This window comes from Megascapheus bottae, chromosome 11 (assembly GCF_031878675.1).
Source record: "Megascapheus bottae isolate mThoBot1 chromosome 11, mThoBot2.hap1, whole genome shotgun sequence".
Lineage (NCBI taxonomy): Eukaryota > Metazoa > Chordata > Mammalia > Rodentia > Geomyidae > Megascapheus > Megascapheus bottae.
Window position 1 is genome coordinate 7,029,899 of NC_143519.1, and position 16,187 is coordinate 7,046,085.

At 46.4% G+C, this 16,187-nt stretch overlaps 1 protein-coding gene across 1 annotated transcript; it reads left to right on the forward strand.

Annotated features, from left to right (window-relative positions):
• Positions 1–7,838: 7,838 nt before the first annotated feature.
• On the forward strand, positions 7,839–16,073 carry Mettl21c (methyltransferase 21C, AARS1 lysine). The gene is made up of 6 exons (XM_090341688.1): positions 7,839–7,916; positions 9,038–9,106; positions 11,168–11,309; positions 12,924–13,060; positions 14,981–15,098; positions 15,497–16,073. Exons 1-6 carry the CDS (start codon positions 7,896–7,898, stop codon positions 15,889–15,891), a joined length of 882 nt encoding a protein of 293 aa, XP_090197814.1. The 5' UTR covers positions 7,839–7,895; the 3' UTR covers positions 15,892–16,073.
• The last annotated feature ends 114 nt before the right edge of the window (positions 16,074–16,187 follow it).

Sequence of the window (16,187 nt, forward strand, 5' to 3'; positions counted from 1 at the left end):
GACATTAAGTATTAAGTATGTTAATACTTTCTATTATAGAGAACTTTGCTAACACAGAGGGAAGGAGAGGAGTTAGGGAAGAGGAAGAGAGGAGAAGAGGGGGAGGGAGGGGAGAAGAGAAGAAAGGGAAGGGGAAGAAAGGATAAGTGGAGTGGAGATGACTCTCTGAGGCCTCTTTGATAAGGAGTTAGGATGGATACTACTTTTGGAGTATTTGCTTTCCTTTCTACAACTGCTAAAAACTGCCAATTACGTCAAATTGCAAGGAGTGGGACGTATTATAATACAGAAGTGCCTCAAACTAGTAGTTCATGCAGTGTCCAGCAGATGCCGCTGTGTTCCCCTCACAAGCCAAACTCAATCTGTGCAGTAAGCTCATTTCGATTTTCTGTGGTCTGTTCAAGACCACATTTTCAAACAGAGGAAGTGTTATGAGTGGGAAAAGGGGAAATAGAGAATAGTGAGACATTAAAGCTAGGATCATTGTTTTTACCACCAGATCCCCCCATGTCCACGAGACACTTTAATTAGAATCATTTTACTTTTTTTTGTTGTTGTTGTTGTTGGTTGTGGGGCTTGGACTCTGGGCCTGGGCGCTGTCCCTAGCTCTTCAACTCAAGGTTACCACCTTACCCCAGGGCCTGGGCATTGTCTCTGAGCTCTTCAGCTCAAGGCTACTGCCCTACCCCTTGAGTCACAGCGCCACTTCTGGGTTTCTAGAGATAAGTCTCACAGACTTTATTGCCCAGGCTGGCTTTGAACCGTGATCCTCAGATCTCAGCTTTCTAGGTAGCTAGGATTACAGGTGTGAGACACCGCACCAGGCTTCATTTTGCATTTTTAGTCATAAAAATCTTGTTGGCGGTGGGTGGGGGGGAGGGAAATGGGGACCATGACTTGAGAAAGGGTATCAATATTTGTGAAGTAATGTACCTTCTATCTGATGAATATAATGTAACCCTTCTATTAATTACAATAAAAATATTTGGAAAAAATCTTGTTGGCTTTAGTGCATTGTGAGAGTCTACTCAGTACCCATTTGTTTAGATGCTTCATCTCTTTACTTTCTTCCTTATCCCTTGGACACTCTCTCTGCATTTGTTTGTTTATTTTGCCAGTCCTAGGGACTGAACTCAGGGCCTGAGTGTTGTCCTTGGATTTTCCTCAGGGGTCTACCATTTGAGCCACAGCACTACTTCCAGCTTTCTTATGTATGTGGTACCAAAGAATTGAACTGAGGTCCTTGTGCATGCTAGGCAAGCACTCTACCACTAGGCCAAACTCCTGGCCCCTTCTCTCTGCATTTTTAGAAGCAAACAACCTTGTTTATATTCCACTGAGAGCTGAAGAAACTTCTCAAATACTTTACCAAATCACCTACGTATTTTTTTCTCCTTGCTTGTATACTTTGAGGTTGCATTAACAAAATATCTTAGACTCTGCAATTTACAAAGATCATGCAATTAATTTCTTACAGTTGTGGAGGCTTGGAAATCCAAGGTGAAGGTGCCAGCTGATTCAATATCTAGCAGAGGCCTGTTCTTCATAGAAAGTTGGTTCTTGTTGTATCCTTACATAGTAGAAAGGAAAGGGGGTGAAACAGCTCGGTTAGGCCCTTTTGTAAGGATTCTAATCCCATCCACAAGAGCACTAGCTCTTCTAAACCACTTCTGAAAGACCCTACCCATCTCAGAAACTGAAGTGGGAAGTAAGCTCTCACATGCACTTCGGGAGATCCAAATGTTCAAATCACAGCATTCATCTACTCCAGCTTACACTAAGCATTTCTCCCTTACTATTTCAGCATTCTTTCACTCACTTTACCATAATTTCTAACAGCCTCCATCGTTTCTTCTAAATAAAAAGCATTGCTTCACCCCTCTCATACCAACCCATTTCCTCATTTTGCCCCCTCTCTGCAACAAAAGTTCTCTGAATTATCTTCTCATAATCCAATTGAAATTATTTGTTGTTTTTAAATTTTGCCATTGTTATTTAATTCTTATAATTTATCTTTTTCCTTGGGTGCTGGAGATTGAGTCTAGGGTCTCATGCATGCAGGTAAGCACTCTGTTGCTAAGCTATACTCCCTAATCCACCTTTAAAGAAAAAAATCAAAGCAAATACAAAATATTAAGCTGAAGTAGTAGAAATACTTATATTTATTAGTTTGTAATTTTTTCTGTGCTTTTCACCATATTATTGAAACGAGACACTTGAGCTGTTAATTTTATTTCTCTACTTAGAAACGAATCTATTTCAACTCCTCAATTTGATCTGAATTTTGCTGGGAGAATAGGAAAAAGTTGGTCCTCTTTTCTGTTCCTCTGATGAGTATTTTTTAGACATTCAATGGGCATCTTTTTCGTGCCAGTAACTAAGCCAGGTGGCAAAGTTTCAACCTTCATTTTCTCTATAGACAGGAATCCAAAGTACAAAAGCAGAAGAGTGTTCACAGTCTTCTGCCAGAGGCCCAGTGGAGGCAATATTTACTTTTACACATTGCTCAGGATAAAATGGCTCCAACCTGAAGGTAACATGGAAAATGGTGGCTTCAGGTTAGCATAGGAGAACAGCACTGGGGGCCATTCCTATCTGAAACTGAAAAGAGGAAAAATTCCACCACACCACAAAAAAAGATGATAGAGAACCAGAACTGATCAAGAAAATGTTCTAGAAGACCTCTTGCTGGGGACAATACCTGATACTTATTGATGAAAGCACAATTATCTGGATAAAGAGAAGCAGGAGAAATTTTCCTGTGAGAAAAAACAATTATTTGGGGAGGAAAGAAAAAATCTCTAACCCATCTATTTTTTAAAAATCTATTTTAAAAAATAATGAGAGAATGATTCTAAATAAAATGATTTATGTTTGATAGCATGCATCATTTATAACCGATCTATGATCCTCTTTCCATTGTGCCAGGAGAGCTAAAAAAGCGAGGCTATATTTGGGTCCTGGTCAACTTCCAGGCCACTGCTATGCAGAAGGTTTGATGTGGCAGGGATAACGTGGAATGCATTTCACACCAGAATCCACACCGTCTGGGGACAGGGACAGGTGGATGGTGGCAGAAATCCTCTGGGAAATGCACATTGAATCACGTCTATCCTCTCAAGAGAAAGGCCTGATATATTCCTGCTCTGTCCTGTTGATCTCTGGCTGTGGGATAAGAGCACTGTTTTCCGTGCATGTGTAACTGAGTATTTCTGATCTTGTTGTCTGTGTATTACGGCATACTGCAATCTTTCCTTGGGGAGATCACTGTGCTGTCATTCCAGGGCCTCGAGTGATTCATATGTCAGGAATGAAGAGATGAACCCACGCTGGAGCCCTGGATAGCTTGCTCCTGCCAAGCCTGGCAGAGAACCAGCACTGTGGGCATTCACCTGATCTTCCTCACACTTTAGCCTGCAGTTCAGGGTTTCAGCTTGCATCTACTTGGTGACTGATTTCTGATTTCCACTCAAGGTTTTCTACAAACATTCTGAGAAAGGATTTGTTTCTGTTAGACTTGCCCTTGGGGAACTAATATGGAACACAACCCATTATCACCAAGTCTCCACTAAAATATTACTGTTATTATATTCAAGGTTTGTTTTCCCCCACATGGATTTTAATTTTATTTTTTAATTTTGTCAGATAAATATATTTCTTTAGACAACAGATGATTGAGTCTATTTTTGTCCATTAAGTTTTATTGCTCATTTTCTTACTGTTGAGTCTTAAATTATTTTTCTATTTTGGATAACAATCTCTCCTTAAAATATACTTTTGCAAAAGTATTTTGAGCCTATGACCCATCTTATCATTATTCCCTTGATGATGTTGTTTACACAGCTGATATTTATTTTCATGTAGCTCAGCTCACTATAAAGTATGGTTTTATTTCATACATTATCTCCCTTTTTGTTCCATAGAAATAGTTGTTGCGTAGCATCTTGCTATCCTTAGGGAGGAGCTAAATAAGCAGACAGCAAACTCTTCTCCCTTATGCTGTCCCCAGCACTGAAAGTAAAGTTCCACAGTTGCTGTGGGAAAGTCATGCGGTATTTATAAATGGGTTTTCAATGAAAAGTAACTATGCGGTCACTTGCATCATTAATATTAGCATTCTATTAGCGTTACCATTACCATTAACATTTTCTCATTATAGTTCAAACAATCTGGATTCTACCAGCTGTCTGAGAACCTGCCTTCAGGTACCTGCCTGTTTGGTCAGAGGAGGCACAACTTCTCTTACCCTGAGGTTTTCTTAATAATCTTCTATTCCTTTACACCTACCCTGATCCTTGATGATAAACTCTCACTCAGGTGTTGTGTTTGTGGTTGAACTCAATCTCTTCCTGGTTGCAAAATCTGTGGCAGTCGTCCAACCCCTCAACACATGTGGTCCTAAGCAATCTGACTCATCACACTTTACCACATATCATTAGAGCTTTGTTCATAACAGAAGAACCAATCATTATTTTACGATGAATGGGATTATTGCAATGTGCATCCCATTTATGTTGTTCTAACATGAAGCAGAAAACAAAAGCCTGCTTCAGGTTTGCATGAGGAATGCAAAAACCATAGAAAATGGAGCCAGCAGATGAGGGTAGACTAGACTCTTGTTCTGTTTTAGCTCATCCTTCCTGTCCTCTCTGCTCTGGCCATGGCGCGCAGGGACTCATGATCACACCTCTCCACTTCTGTTCACCCTGCCCCTCCTGCTTCCTTACCGAGCTTCTTGAATTCAAGGTTTGATGCACCTGAACCTGAACAACCCAGAAATGCACAGAGTCTCCCTTAACCACTGGCTAATAGGTCCACATGGAAACAATTCCCCCTTGGGTCCTCTGATTTAGCAAGTCTGAGCTGATTTCAGTAAGTTCCTGAGGAGCTCCCAGGAATGACATCCAGAACCCGCAGCAGCCAGCAACTGGAAAACTCATTCTTCTTTTGCCTTTCCCTTCTCAGTCTCTCCTCCGGTCCTGGTCCCTACTTCAAAGTGAAACTTGCTGGAGGAGCTCAATTTATGGCAGCTTGGAGTGCAAGTAAGCAAAAAATCCACTCAAAACACATCTATCAAAACATAATTGCCATTAACATTTCAGTTACACGGATTATTTTATCATTGATGATGTTTTTTTAAAAAAAAAAAAATCCACCTTTAGGGTCCGGAGTTTGGCCTAGTGGTAGAGTGCTTGCCTAGAGTGCACAAAGACATGGGTTCAATTCCTCAGAACCACATACATAGAAAAAAGCCTGAAGTGGTGCTGAGGCTCAAGTGGTAGAGCTCTAGCCTTGAGAAAGTCCAAGGACAGTGCTCAGGCCTTGGGTTCAAGCCCAGGACTGGCAAAAAAATCCAGCCTTTATTATTATTGTTGTAATTATCTTCCTCCTCCTCCTCCTCCTCCTTCTCCTCCTCCTTCTCCTCCTCATCATCAACATTTGCTTATCATCCTCTTCTTTGCTCCCAAGTTTACCTTCACAAAGTGATCTGTGCTTTATGTTCATATAATCAGGTCAGAGATTGCACATAGACACAGACACAGATACACACATATACATGCAATACAGGGGCACGCACACACACACACACGTACCCCATTGGTGAGGCTACAATTTAAATGAACTTTGTTAACAAGATCCTGCCATCTCTCACTGGTTTTCCCTGAAAGCTTTTGTCTTGATGATATAAGGGAAGGCAGCTGTGGAAGAGCTTTCTCCAACAGATGTTCATGGAGGCAGCTTTACTGAATGGCTTCCACGTTTCTCCACCCAACACCTCTTCTTGGACTGGAGAAGAAAACAGGCCAGATGTATTCCTCCTAGAACCTCCTGGGGAAGGTAGAGTAAGAGGCTACCCTCTCTAAGAGAGATATTAAGCAGAGTTCCACACAGTTCCTAGTTCTTGACCGAGTAGGCTAGAGCCAAGAGGGGCTGAGCAGATGCCCCAAGGCAGGATGGGCCCCTCAGTTCCTGTTCTCTTGACTAATCCAGTCTGACCTAGAAGGGGGAAAAAGAACAGAAGGAATTACCCACGGTGGAACATTCCAGAATAGTTCCACCAGGTAAACACATTCTTTCCTAATAGAACTCTGTTGGGAAAAAAAACTTTTCTCTCGGAATGATGGCCGACTGCCGTTGCTAAAATCAGAGCATGATCTGATACAATTATGTCAACTCTCCTGTGTGGTCCTCCATAAAATCCAGGGCTGAGAGAAGCGGGCTGGGTGAGAGCAGACCCTGAGGTAGGGAGAGGACAGCTGCAGGGCCCATGCTGACTGGTCCATACCAGACACACTCCACCTCTGGCCCATTTTTCATGAAGCTGGGATTCCGGGGATCAACTGGTCTACCACCGCTTGTTAGACCGTTCTTTCCTACCCAGTCCAAACCTGCCTAGTCGAGAAGTGCGCTTTCTTCACCAGCAAACCCTCCAGAGCCCCAACTAGCCTGCAGATCAGAGGCCTCCTCCCTCCGCTAGAAGGATTTGAACATAACTGTGTGTTCTGTTTCCTCCCTCTCCCCTCCCCGGAACCTCAGGAGGGGCCACTGCCACACTGCCAAGAGCCAAGCCCAGCAGGGCCAGCTCAGTCCTAACTTCTAGGCTCCTCCTCAAGCTTTGCTACAGAGTTTCAGGCATCCAGGGACTTTTGAAAACTGCCCACAATTCTGGGTTGAGGATCCTCTGTGCTAGCTCATCCTGATTCCTGGAAGTGAGAGATCAAATTCAGCTCCCATAGAAGCCATGGGAAAGATGATTTTTGAACCAAGTGTTCAGAAGAGTTACAGGTCTCTTTTTCAGAAAAAAAAAGAACAAAAAAAAGAACAAAAAGAACACCTCTTTTTCCGTAAAAGGAGTTTTTAATTAAAAAATAAATACCTAGAAGTTGGTATAAAAATACTACCTTGTGTTTTTGATAGCAGGATTACAGAATATATATAATTGATTTGGGGCCTGGGTGCTAGAATCAGGCTGGCTTTGATCCTTAATCCTCAAATATCAGCCTCCTGAGTAGCTAGGATTATAATATGAGCCACCAGCACCCTGCAACTTTTTTTTGTGGGTCATGGGGCTTGAACTCAGCCTGGGCACTGTCCCTGAGCTTTTCAGCTCAAGGCTACTGCCCTACCTCCGGGCCTGGGCTTTGTTCCTGAGCTCTTCAGCTCACCCTTGAGCCAAGCCCCACTTCCCATTTTCTAGAGGTTAATTGGAGATAAGCGTCTCAGGTCTGTCCCGTGCCCGGGCTGGCTTTGAACCTTGATCCTCATATATTAGCCTCCTGAGTAGCTAGGATTATAGGCGTGAGCCACAGTCAGCATAGCCTGCAACTTTAAGACCCTCTTAAGTAGCTGGTGTTGCAGCATGTACACCTATGCCTGACTCAGACTTTAAGAAGTTGTATTTTTAAAAAATCAAATTGTAATGGTGGCTTTCTTTTTCCTATTTTCTTTGTGTTTTTTTAGATTTTATTATCATTGATTTTTACATCATATTTCAAATGTCAGGTTTAACAAACAAGTATTCAAGAAGGGATTCTCTATATACAATCACTGGGAAAAAAAGCTGAGGGTTTGTATGTCATATGTATATATATCAATCTATATAATATATATGTCTATAGAGTATATAGCTCATCATAGATTTTTATGTCAATGTAGTTATATTTATATCTCCAAGACCATGTCCACAACCTTGGGTACCCAAATATTGAGTCATCGCATTTGTACTGTTTGGATCTAATATCCACAAGTTAAGGTTACCAATTTTCTACAGCAATGATGGCTGCTGGTGGAAATCCTGATAGAAATACAAGATAAGATGGCAGATGTGGCCACAGTGAGAGGAGAAAAGCACGATGATGATGGAGCTGGGAAAATGCCGGTTTCCTTGAGCTATTATGAGTCCACAGCACATTCAGGTAACAATCCTGACTTTAAAGAAATTGGCCTGTGTGTGTGTGTGTGCGTGCACACACACACACACACACACACACACCAGTAACACACCAGTAACATTTCCCAGTAGGGAAATGTGTGCCAAAGATGGGCAGAAAACTGAAAATCAGCTTTTTCTGTCTACTCAAATCTCTCCCCATCAGTTCACTGATTGAACTCTGCCATGAATGACTATAATCTACAGGGCTCCATTCACTTGGGCCCAGCCTTAAGGTTTTCAGAGCTGCTTCATAAATGAACATGACTTACCTTCTTCCCTTTTAACTAGCCCTTATTATTTTTTGTTGGCTGTGGGACTTGAACTCAGAGCCTAGGTGCTGTCCCTGTGTTTTTTGTTGTTGTTGTTTTTTTACTCAAGGCTAGCACTCTACCACTGGTGGTTAATTGGAGATAAGAGGTTCGTATGCCTTCTTGCCCTGGCTAGCTTTGAACCATGATCTGCACATCTCAGATCCTCACCTCTCCTGAGTCACTAGATAATAGCTTTGAGCTACCAGATCCAGATGCTTCTAGCTCTTATTTCAATTAAACAATGTACCATGGCTTCTTTTTTCTTAAAAGATCCTTTCGGATACCACCAGCCTGCCTCACCCTTGTCATCACCACAAATGCCATCCCTCACCATCTGGTGGACAGATTTCCTCTTCTCTGGCATTGCTTTCCCACCCCTTTGTACACTTAGGGGTCCTGGGTGGAGTCCACGGCAGACCCACCCGTCCCTGGAGCTGCCATGAACCAAGTTTGCAAGCCTTGGTGAAACCCCAGCTACCCAACCCCCACTTCATTAAATGTGAAATCAAAGGCTGCATTACAAATGGCAGCTCAGCAACTGGATACAGCCGGACAGCCTCTGTTCTGCTGGAGAGATATTTCTGGATCTTTTAAAGGCAATTCCATTTCATGTCGCAAGAACTCTGTGTGTGTGCACGTCTGTGTAAGAGACAGGTATGTGTGTGGGAGGGAGGGAGGAAGGGAGAGAATTCTAGCAAAGTAGCATGCCTCTCCGAACTAGCAGGCAATGCTACCGTAAATAACTTGAACGTCCACTGGCTGGCTTTTGTTCATGGCAAACTAATCCTTTCAGGTGCAGCCCTCTATAAAACATGAGGGACCAAAGGACACACTGAAATCTCAATCTCTTCTGCTTCTTAAGGTAAGAAAGCACTAACGGCTTGACACTAATGAGGAGTCCCTTTGAGAGACCGTGCAGCTCTTTAATAAACACTGACATGTGATACAGACCGTATGTTCTATCACATGAGTGATAGCCACTGAGTAGACTAAGGCTGTTGTTTCCACGCTTTTCCATGCACGGCTGTCTTGGTGAGAGGAAGTGAAAAAAATGAATTTCTCCTGGGAACTACAATGAAGGAAAGAGTCCCTTCATTTAACCCATATTGGAAAATCCGTTTCCTTTCCTTGCATGCAAAAGAATGTGTTCAATGTAATATAGAGAATGTGTGTGAGTGGGGCGGGTTCCTATGTGCTGTGGCTGCTTGTGTGTCCACTCCACAGCTCCGGAGGGGACATTAGCCATTCCAGCTGGGCGTGTGCATGCTCTGTTTCCTCCTCTTGTTTCCCACTGTGTCACCAAAACCGCATTTTCTACAGACACTGTGCATGGCCAAGCCAGCACTCAAGAGAACTGTTCCCCACAGTGCCGGGTAGTCCCACAGCAAATGGGCTAATCTGTCATGGGGCTTGAACTCGGGCCTTGGTGCTCTCCCTGACCTCCTTTGCTCAAGGCTAGTGCTCCTCCACTTTGAGCTACAGCTGGATTTCTGGTGAATCATTGCAGATAAGAGTCTCATGGAGGCCAAGCGGGTGGCCTAGTGGTAGAGTGCTCACCTAGCATGCATGAAGCCCTGGGTTCGATTCTTTGGTAACACATGCACAGAAAAAGCTGGAAGTGGTGCTGTGGCTCAAGTGGTAGAGTTCCAGCCTTGAGGAAGCCCAAGGAGAGTACACAGGCCCTGAGTTCAAGCCCCAGGACTGGCCAAAAAGTCTCATGGACTAGCCTGCATGGGCTGGCTTTGAACTGTGCTTCTCAGATTCCTGCTGAGTTGGTAGGATTACCAGCACAGTCTGCTGTGTTTTTTGGTTTGGTTTTGTTTTAAGGTGGAACCATAACTTCTTGGAGTTGCCGGTAAGCTGTAAGGAAGGAAGAAGTGTGCGGAGTGGGGGTGGGGGCGGGGGAGGGGGAATAACCTGGTGAAGCAGGAGCTAGCCGAGTATGCTTAAGCTGGTTTGGTGAGTTGGCAAACCAGTTCAGGAAAAGCTGGCTTGAGCCCAGGCAGCGGAGGCTGGCCCAGAATGGGGAACAGGTGAATTCCCACCTGGACTCCGGGCTCTGTCACCTGCCGACGATGCCCAGGAGAATTCAGTCTGGGCCGGGGTCCGAATCCTCTCTCGTGAGACAGGGTGCCGTGACATGTGTGTGCTCTGATGGCGCTGGAGAGGATTCCAGGAAGTCACTCTGTGTTCCAGAACATGCTTAGCGCTTCCCAGTGCGGCTGTGATGCCAGTAGGCGGTCCCCACCGTAGCCCCCTCTTCCAAATCAGGACATTTTTGGATTTGCTCTTGGTTTCTCACCACCACCCAGGGGCTGGCAGATCCTCTTCTACCCTTTTGCCCATAAGGAAATGGGCACCGAGCAGTGGCAGGACTGCCAAGTGTGGCGAGCTGGGCCAGGTCAGGCTGTTGATTGCAGCTCAGCTCTCTGCTGTCTCCATCCAGCAGGGACTTGGGGGACACAGAGCCACAGTGCTGGTGGCAGCCCATTCTCCACAAATCCCCCCAGCAGTGTGCCATGCTTTCGTCCCTGAATTCCAGTTCCAAACATGAGCAATCCATTTTGGACAGAGCTGAGTGTGGTGCGACAAGACTCGGAGCTGGTGGTGAAGCATCGATTCACAGAAGCACCCCCAAAAACTTGCTGTCACTGCCTGAGCAGCCTAGCTCTGGTCCCCAGGCCTCACCAGCTCTGCCATGGCTTCCTGTGCGTGGTTCTGCATGTGTTTAATGATCTCTCTGCACCTCAGGCTGCAAAACCAGGTGGCAGCTCCTTGGGTGACTGCCTGGCACACATGGGAATGAAGCTGGCAAGCAGCCATTCTTTTTGGCTTGGCAGATGCTAAGGCTTCTGGAGCTCCCCGAGGGCCAGCTTCGACTTGGGCCGAGTGTGGGGTTCTGTCCATTCTTTGTTCTCTGCAGGCTCTGGCTATGGACGCGTGGCTCGGCTCTGCACAGCAGCCCCAGTGTCTGGGAGAAGCCACCAGCCCCCTGGGCAGCGACTGGTTAGAAGCCAAGGAGGCAGGTGCTTTCCAGGACCCTGACTGCAAGGAACCCCCAGAAGGTAAAGTCCAACTGCCAGGCGCTTCTCTTCAGAGACTAGAGATTCCATTTCCTTCTAATTTTTATATAATGAAGGATAGTCAAAAAGTGCCTTTTGAAGGCATAAATATAGCATTCAGATTTGTCCCTGTGTGTTCATGTACTCAGCTCAAAATTGTCTTCTACCTTGCATATAAATGCAAGATTTGAAATGCAGTAAATAAACACTTTCCAACCTGTGCAAAAATGTAAGACAATTCTGGGAACATAGTTATATGCCAGTCTCTGGAAGTGACATTGAGATGGGCATAGGGCAGTATGCACCCGTCATCCCAGCACTGGGGAAAGACGCAGGGGACCCAGACACTCATGACTAGCCTGCACCACAAAATAAACACAGGGGCTTGGAGGGATGGCTCAAGGGGTGGAGCACCTATATAACCAGCGCGAGTGCTTTATTTAGACCTCAGAAGCTTCCCCAGAGTGGTAGGGCCTCTGTCCTTTCCCTGAGGCCTCCCTCCACCCCCCCACCCACTTTGAGAGGCAGCGTGAAATGAGGACAAACTCCAGCACCTGACTGGCTCTGTATTCGTGAGTTCTTCCAAGTGAAACTCAGCTTTGTGGTGAGAGGAGGGTGGAGGCCACGGGAGGAGATGCGCTATTGACCTTAAGCACCCTGACGGCTCAGGAATGACTGGCTGCCATCCCCCCCCCGTCTAGGGCCATTTCCTCATGCACCATGTGCTCTTCCTGCTGGAAGAAGGGCTGTGAACACGGGCACGAGGCAATCCCACTCCACTGACATCAAAAAAGCACCGTCCATGTTTCTGGGAACCTGTTATAATGGTTTTGCTGACCAGCAGTGGGGCTGTGGGAATTTGGGGGGCTTGCACTTGCCATAGGGTGGCCCCTGTTTCCCTCTTCCACCTCAAGTGGCCATTTCTGGTGACAGTATTTCACATGCTCACTCTCTCGGCCCCTGTTCTAGTGGATTTTCTAAAGACCTCTAGGCTGCAGGGGCCAGTGATATGCAGGTAGAATTTAGGGCCCTCCTGGGCTTCCAGCTGACGGGACCAACTTCTCCTCTGCCAGCCAAGGCGCCAAAGGGCGACTGCTCAGCTTTCTCCCTCCTGACATTTTACCTCATGGCTCTTGGAATTCTTCTGGGTGGTGAGCTGTGACTCCTGCGTCCCCTCCTTTCTTGGTATCTGAGTGCTCCTCTCGTGCTCCTGGGGTTGAAGCGGTATTTAAAGCAGTAGTAACTTAATAGCTCAGCGGACAGCTGCCTGCCCACCAATGTAGGGCGGGCATGTGCCCGCAGCATGTGGAAAGGATCCACGGGTGCCGTAAGTGCTGTGCTTGGGCTTTGCAGAGACCTGGGTGCTTTAGGAACATTCCTTTTTTTTTTTTTCCTTTTCCTTTTTCAAGACCTCAGATTAGTCGGGTTCATGTGTGTGTAGTTTGTCTTGCCAGGAAGCTCTCTTGGGCCACTTTGCTTTCTCCTGGCCTCCAACACAGGCTGGAAGTGGGGTGTGGTGGGGCATGCCTGCAGGAACCACCCCAGTGAGGCGGAGGCAGGGGAGGGCGCATTGGCATTGGATAAATCCATCACGAGCTCTGTCTTCTTTTTCTGCAGAACTATCTCTTCAGAGCCTCCGGACGTTTGTTCCTACAGACTATGCCAGCTACACGCAGGAGCATTATTGTTTTGCTGGTAGGAGGATTGTCATCCAGGAATCCATCGAGAGCTTCGGAGCGGTGGTGTGGCCCGCGGTGAGTGAACCTGGTAACGCCAGCTTCCGGGAGCTAAAATGACAGCCTGTCTGGGGCGTCCTGGGAACTGGTCCCATGCTTTCGTCTTCTGTGCCCCTCAAAGCGAGGATCCGAGGGTACTGCAAGAGCTGTGCTTGGGCTTTGCAGAGACCTGACATACCCCCCCCTCTTTTTATCCCTTTCCTTTTGGTTTTCTTCTTCTGTGGCAATGCCAAGATGGGGGCCAGGGCCTCCTGCCTGCTAGACAAATGTCTACCACATCCACACCGGCCACTCTGCTTCTTGAAACATTATTTCATGTTAACTAACCCTCACCCCATTGAGAATCAGGAATTAAGAATTTAGGGTTTGCAGTAGGCATGTGTGGGCCAAACCCACAGGCCTCACTGGCCGTTTACAACCTGGCATGGCCAGAGGAGCCAGGGCTACAAGGAGTTGCTTTTGGGTGGTGACAGCATCCGCTGCCTTCGCTAACATATGGCCGACAGAGGCACGGTCGTGTCTAGTTCCTGACCTAGAACAACTGTGCCTTCGGAATGAAGCACTGTCGCTCTCCCCGGGCCCCTATTAGCTGCAATGAGCCATTATTCCCATCTCAAAGCCAAGGACCTGGGCCTCAGCACGGTTTCCTGGATGGGTAAAGCATTCTCCCGGAGCACTCCAGGGGCCAGCACTCCTTTCCCCTGCCACGGCTCGGGGCAGAACCCCTGGTTGTTCTGAGTGTGGCTGAGAGCTTGTTGTGAAGCTGGGGCTGCATTTTTCGTGTCTGGGCGTGAGTACTGCCTGGTCCCAGGCCCCGGGCTGGGTTTCCAGGATGGAGGCCTGTGGCGCATCCAGCTATCTTCACGGTGCGCTCCAGGTGGACTGGAGGAGTGGACAGGGGGAGAGAAGCGGGGTCTGCAGCTCCAGGTCTCAGGGCTGACCAGGAAGCACTGATGCCTGAGGACCAGTATGCTTTCTTCAAAGACCCCCTGCTTCTTCCTTAACAAGCTTGAAAACACTAACCACCTCCCCACCCTCCTGTTCTCACGCTTTGGCAGACAGACCACGCAGGCAGTGTATAACATACCTAAGTAATGGAGCACCTGTCTGCTTGACTTGTTTTTTTTTTTTTTTTTTTTTAATCTGCATTTTGTTTTTTGAGATATTCAGGGGCCAGTCTTGAACTGAGACCCTCCTTCCTGAGTAGCTGAGATAATAGGTTTAAGTCGTGTCTGGCCTCCATTTCACTTTCATTCCCGATAAGGCCTCACAGTCTTTCATATACTCCTTTATCGCTGTGCTACCATCCATGTGAACCCAGTGTTATGTCCTTGTGGAAACTCAAAGATACAAAGACGTTTCATTAATGAATTTATTTTCATACCTGCATGATTTTGGGGCCAACCAATTGATGTCACCTAGTAGACAGTCACTCTTGAATCCTGTCACTTCACAAACAAAGGCTTGTGTGTTCAGTGAGCTATTCAGGGTGTTTGTTAACTCCCTAAAGATAGAGTGAAGTACTTTTGGCATAGTGGGCTTCTTGCATAAATCACTTGAAATGGGCAAAGACCCAAAACTGCTTGGTTGTCTAATGTAGCACACTTCTAACCAACTTGAATTTTTATAGGAGACCCACCATGATAAAACCAGTAGAAGGGGTTTGTTGTGCATGGTAAACTCCATTTGCAAGAACTGGCATCTACTCACCTTCTCCAAGCCCTCTTTTTCTTTCTTGGAGATGACAGATTTGTTTCTCAATTATGCTTTTCATACAGATGTGGCATGTTGTAAAATGTCTCTTGGTTCTAGTGAATGTCTTTGATAAACTGACAGTATTTTAACATTCTCAGGCTGGAACTCCAGGTGCGAAGGGCTTGACACTGAGTTGCTGTGCTCCGATCTCACGTGAAAATTGTTACTGTAATGGTTTTTTAGGCTCTATCTTTGTGCCAGTACCTGGAGGAACACACAGAAGAACTGAAGCTCCGAGATGCTAAAGTACTTGAAATTGGTGCCGGACCAGGCCTGGTTTCCATTGTGGCCAGTATTTTAGGTTGGTCTATTTTTTCTTGCTTTTGTCCCCAAAGACCTTTACTAAGACCATGTCAGCAAATGCAGCCACGATTTGCTCCGTCTCCCCACCCATTTCCTGTGGGCATTCATACTGCTCTCTGGAGCTGTAAATGAGTGCTGGGACAAGAGACCCGAATCCACCAGTTATACACAGAGCTGACTGAATTTCTGCTGGTCCTCACGACTGGGGGGGAGTGAAGCTGGGGTCTGCTGGACCAGGTAGGACTCGGGAGGGTGGTAGCCGTCCATCAGTGGACAGGACAGGTTCACCCACAGAAAGGCTAGAGCCCAAATTACATGAAATGCGTCCTGCTGTTATGGCGACAGGGACTAGGTTTCTCTCCATGGCAACTGTGTGGATTATCATTCCTCTCTTAGGAGCTCAAGTCACGGCGACAGATCTGCCCGATGTCCTGGGAAACCTTCAGTACAATCTTTTAAGAAATACGCTGGCGCACACAGCTCATGTGCCCGAGGTGAGGGAACTGGTGTGGGGAGATGAGCTGGACCACAAGTGGCCCAAGGCGGCCTTCTACTACGACTACGTGCTGGCCTCCGATGTTGTCTACCACCACTACTTCCTGGACAAGCTGCTGATCACCATGGGGCACCTCTGCCAGCCTGGCACCGTGCTGCTGTGGGCCAACAAGTTCAGATTCAGCACCGACTATGAATTCCTGGACAGATTCAAGCAAATCTTTGATACAACTCTCTTGGCTGAGCATCCCGAGTCAACAGTCAAACTTTTTAAGGGCATACGGAAATGGGACTAAAGAAAAGAGCGCGCCTTAGGAACCAGTGTTATGGAGCAATTAGAAATTGATTGCTTTAGGAAGATCTCTTGCCAGCTTCCAGGTGTTGCACGGAGACCCCTTGTATGCCTAGAATAAATGGAACCCATTACCTTACTCAGCTTGCTTGCTTAGCTGGCACACTACCGCCGAAGTTACACCTCCAGCTGCTTCTTGCTAATTATTTTGGAAAGGAAATCTCCTGGCTTTTCCTACCTGGGCTGACTTTGAATGGGGTTGTCAGATCTCAGTTCCTAAGCTACCAGTGCCCAGCATTT

Coding starts and splice junctions, on each gene's coding strand:
- Mettl21c (XM_090341688.1), top strand. CDS start 7,896: ATGAGTCCACAGCACATTCAG. Junction 11,310..12,923: donor CTGCAAGGAACCCCCAGAAG/GTAAAGTCCAAC, acceptor CTTTTTCTGCAG/AACTATCTCTTCAGAGCCTC. Junction 15,099..15,496: donor CATTGTGGCCAGTATTTTAG/GTTGGTCTATTT, acceptor TTCCTCTCTTAG/GAGCTCAAGTCACGGCGACA.